At 54.6% G+C, this 4396-nt stretch overlaps 1 protein-coding gene across 1 annotated transcript; it reads right to left on the reverse strand.

Annotated features, from left to right (window-relative positions):
* Positions 1-744: 744 nt before the first annotated feature.
* Positions 745-1945, reverse strand: tent5aa (terminal nucleotidyltransferase 5Aa). The gene has a single exon (XM_007905052.1). It carries the CDS (start codon positions 1918-1920, stop codon positions 745-747), a length of 1176 nt encoding a protein of 391 aa, XP_007903243.1. The 5' UTR covers positions 1921-1945.
* Between the last annotated feature and the right edge of the window lie 2451 nt (positions 1946-4396).

A 4396-nucleotide genomic window follows, 5' to 3' on the forward strand; every position in this document is an offset into this window, starting at 1 on the left:
CTATCTCTTGCACAGTTCTCCCATCGTAAATACCCCCCACCACCACCACCACCACCCACTCGGGCTGCCTTGCCCTGACTCACGGGCTGGGGGTGCAGAAAGCCTCGCTGTCTGGTGAGGGGGTTCATTCACCAGGAGACAGATCCCAGGTAGCAAGAGCAGCGGAGTGCTTCCAAACCACAGCCGCTCGGCTCGGGTTCAATCCCAATCGGGGAGGGAGGGAGGGAGGGCAGGGCAGGGCGTGTTTTTATTTGTTCTTTTAGAAATCATTAGGATCTGGCTCATAAATAAAATAACGAGAGCTTTTTGTTTTCTCCTTTCTCCCTCCCTCCCGCTTCCTCTTTCATATAAATTTATATATAAACTAAGCTCAGAAACTGGAGAGCAGATCGACACTGAACAAAAAAAAACAAATCATTGCCTTGGGGTCAGTCAACCCCCCCCCCCCCCACACACTCTTTTCCAAACGTTTTGAATGCATCCCCTCTCAACCCCCTCCCACCCCCCCTCGCCCTACTCCTCCAACCTCTCTCTCACTCTCTTTCTCTCCAGAACAACAACAACAATATAGATGAAATGACCCAGTGCAGATCCCAATGCGCTGCTATTATTATCATCATCATCATCGTTGTGGTGGTGGTGGTGGTGGTGGCTGTGACCATGTCTCTGCTCAACCCCCCCCCCACCCCTCCCTTCCCCTCTTTACCTTGCACAGCCTCCCCACCCCCATACCCCCCCCCCCCATCAGTTACAGGGGAGCCAGGTGGAGTAGGTGTGCTGCTGGCAGGTGAACACGGGCTGCACATGGGCGATGTAGTAGTTGTTGAAATTGGCGTCTGTCACGTAAGGAGCGGGTTGGTAATAACAGGTCACATTGGCCACATTGGGGATGATGTTCTGCTCGGCCAACACCCGCAGGGCCAGCACGGTGATGAGGTTCAACGTCTGTCTCCTCTCATGGCCCATCAGACACACGGTGCTCTCGTTCACCACCCTCTGCAGGGTCATCAGGTAATCGTACTTCCTGTCCTCCAGCCCCAGAAAGTGGTTCTGCAGGTAGGACTCCAGCTTCCTCTGCTGCTCCCCGATATCCGAGAAGTCAATGAAGAAGCGGGAGCACATGTACCTCTGCAGGGCTTTCATCTCGCTCTCCGAGGCCGCCCGGAAGCCCCTGACCAGCAGGTTGCAGTACTTGAGCAGCCCCCCGCCCCGGATCTCCTCGGGGTTGCGGGTGGCGATCACCTTGTGCTGGAGGTGCTCCAGCGCCTGCTCGAAGTCGCCGTACACGCTCTCGCCCAGGATGCTGGGGTGGAAGTGCTCGGACATGGGGTTCTCGCTGCACTCGTAGAAGAGCAGCAGCGAGTCCAGGTTGATCTGGAAGGAGTCGACGCTGAACTCGAACTGCCTCCTCAGAGAGTCCACGAATTTCAGCTCCACGTTTTTGCCGCTGTTGTTGCTGAGCGAGATCAGGCTCCAGCGGTCGGAGTCGTTGCAAACTTTGACCATCTTCTGCACGTACGCCTCCTTGAGGGTGAGCGGACTGATCTTCTCCTTGTTCACCCCCTCGGGCAGGAAGTCCAGCAGGCAGTCCAGCACCACGTTCTTCACCGTCTGGAACTCCTTGTCGCCGCTCAGGTCGGCTCGGAAGATCAGGTCCAGGTCCTTGTAGCCCAGTCCGCTCTGCTGGTGCAGGACGTGACTGGCAGCCGAGCCGTTCAGCCGGACATCCCGCACGCGGATCCGCTTCTCCTCCAAGCGGCTCCGCACCACCTGCACGATCTGCCGCGGCTTCACCTCCAGCGTCGGGAAGTTTCCGCGCCCGTGGATCGGGATGGTCTCGGTCAGGATCCGGTCCAGGCGTTGCACTTGCTCCCAGTTCAACACGTTGTAACTACATTTGCTGGCGTTTTCATCAGCCATGGTAGACGGCACCGGCTCGCGTTAAAGTTGCAGACGGCGGGGGTGGGTGGGTGGGGAGGGAGGGAGGGAGGGGAGGGGGGGGGGTTGTGTGTGTCGGGTTTTGTACCTCGTTCCCTCTTTGCTTTCTGTTTAAATGCTGCTTGTATTCCCTTCTCGGCTGCTGTGTTTTGTGGTGTTGCCTTATCGTCCCTCGGCGGCAGTAGTGGTGGTGCTGGTGGTGGTGGTGGCGGCGCACAGACTGTGAAGCTTCGGCTATCTGCGTATTAAGTCTCCCATTAGTTTTTATACGGCTCCGCTGTGCAGTTCCGGCTGTGAGTCACGGGCACGGAACGCCTATTGCCATTTGCATAAATTGCTCGGGGGGGTTTTTTTTTCCTCCTCTCGGTGTGTTACCATTCCCCCCCCACACCCACCCCCTCGGCAGCTTTTAAGCGACAAGAAGAACAACCCCCACCACCACGATTGCAGTTTGCAGCCCCTTTGGTGAGGCTCTGACGGAGGTCACGGTTTGCATTGAGAGGGATTGAGTGAGAATGGCCACCGGACTCCAGCTGACCAGGGGCTGTGCTGATTGACAGCCGCCTCCGCCAATGGCCGCTCGCCCCCGCCTGTCACTCCCCCCCGCCGCGCACACCCGCAGCCAATGGGCGACGCGAGGGGGCGGGACAAGAGCCTCCAGGTCCTGTCGAAGTGGAGAGAGAGAGAGAGAGAGCATTCAAATAAAAAGCAAAGGCGGTTGTGCAGCCGATAAGGGAGGAATCCACCCGTCCATCCTCCCGGCAGCTGCTTATCGCTCCAAACACAGGCACCGTGTGCCCTTCAAGAGAAAAAAAAGAGCAAGAAACGCACGCAAAGGAGATGTGTGGCACCTGCTTTCAGAAATTCGGTGCAGGAATCCTCTGCTATGAGTGCAGATTAAAATGCTCTTGATTCCTGGAGGTATCTGTAACCTTCGAGCCCATGGGACCTGCTGGGATGGGGGGAGAGGGGAAAGGGTGTTCGGTGTTCTTTTTTTTTTCCTAAGGCATAATGTGAATAAATGATTTCTAAGTCGGGCATATTCAAGTCCTACCCGCCCCCGGGGCTGCAAATCGTTATTATAACGCCATCAGTTGAAGTTTAGGTACTTGCAGTGAAACTGCGAAGTGTTGCTTCCCCTCCCCCAATATTGCGTGGCGTCTTTGCAAAGAAAGTGAAACAAACGTGATGCAAAGACTGCATTCAGTTCTGTATCACAAGTCATATCTCACACTCAGCTCAGGGTGTGTGTGGGTACACGGTCAGTGCAAATGGTGTTGTGTGTGAGGCTCCGGCAATGGCGAGCGCTCTGAGAGCCTCTGTCCGTGTTTCCCATGAAGCGAAGGTCAGCTGTAAAATGTGCCTCATTCTTCCTCTTAATGTTAAGTATCTTCCCGGATCGCTGGAGTCATTCCCTGCATTTCAATGTACCAGAAGAAGTGTTCTTCTCCCAAACTCCCGCTCCCTACGTGCTTGAAGCACTCGAAACATTCGACACCTAAATGTGCCTCTCACGACTTTCTTTTATGGAACACAAATGGGGTCACTCGCCCATCGACAGAAAACAACCAAATAAAGATCAGGATCGTGAATGGACGTGTTGTCATTCCCACAGTCCATTCCCCCCCCACACTGGGACCGCTGGTGTTCCCAGTGTGCTGACTGCGCCTCCTATTGGCCGTACTAGAAATAACACGTTAGTGGAGATTCCTGCTCTCTCGGTAGGTGTTCCAATGAAGAGGAACTTTCCACACCGACAACAGTTTACATTTATGTCGTGATTTTTCACCAATACCGACTTGCATTTATACAGCGCCCTTCATGCGGCCCCAATGACTCGGGGCGTTTAACAGGGACAACGCTTGATGCCGAGCTGGGGAGAGGGAGGAGGTGACCGTAAGCCCAATCCAAGAGGAAGAGCTTCAGTCGTGATCTAAAAGAAGGAAAGGAGGGGGCAAGGCGGAGGGATTTGGGGAGAGAGTTCCAAAATTTCAGGGGCAAAGTAGAGGGACTTCAGGATGGAGTTTCAGGGAGGTGCAGAATGGCTGAAGGCTTATCCACCGATGGTGGGCGGAGTGATTGGGGGATGTGAAACAGGGCAGTGTTTGCTGAGCGAAGGGAATGGTAGGGCAGTAAGATTGCAGGAATTTGCAGAAGTAGGGTTGGCTGCTCAGGTATTTGAAAGTGAAAATGAGAATCTTGAATTTGATCCACTGAGGTATGAGGAGCCAGTGGAGCTGAGAGAAGACAGGGGTGATGCCCTCACGGAGCTTGGTGTGGGAGTGGGTATGGGCTGCAGAATTCTGGATGGTTTGCAACTTTTGTAGGAAGGATCTGGGGAGTCCAATGAGGGGAGCATTGAAATAACCAAACTTGGAGGTGTTGAAGGTTCAGATGAGAGATGAGGGTCTCAACAGCCTGTGGTGGAGGTTGGCAGTATTGTGGAGGTGAGGAAAAA

The sequence above is a fragment of the Callorhinchus milii genome, unplaced genomic scaffold, assembly GCF_018977255.1.
Source record: "Callorhinchus milii isolate IMCB2004 unplaced genomic scaffold, IMCB_Cmil_1.0 Scaffold3, whole genome shotgun sequence".
NCBI lineage: Eukaryota > Metazoa > Chordata > Chondrichthyes > Chimaeriformes > Callorhinchidae > Callorhinchus > Callorhinchus milii.

Excerpts from the sequence above, each read along its gene's own strand:
- tent5aa (XM_007905052.1), bottom strand. The coding sequence starts at position 1,920 with ATGGCTGATGAAAACGCCAGCAAATGTAGTTACAACGTGTTGAACTGG.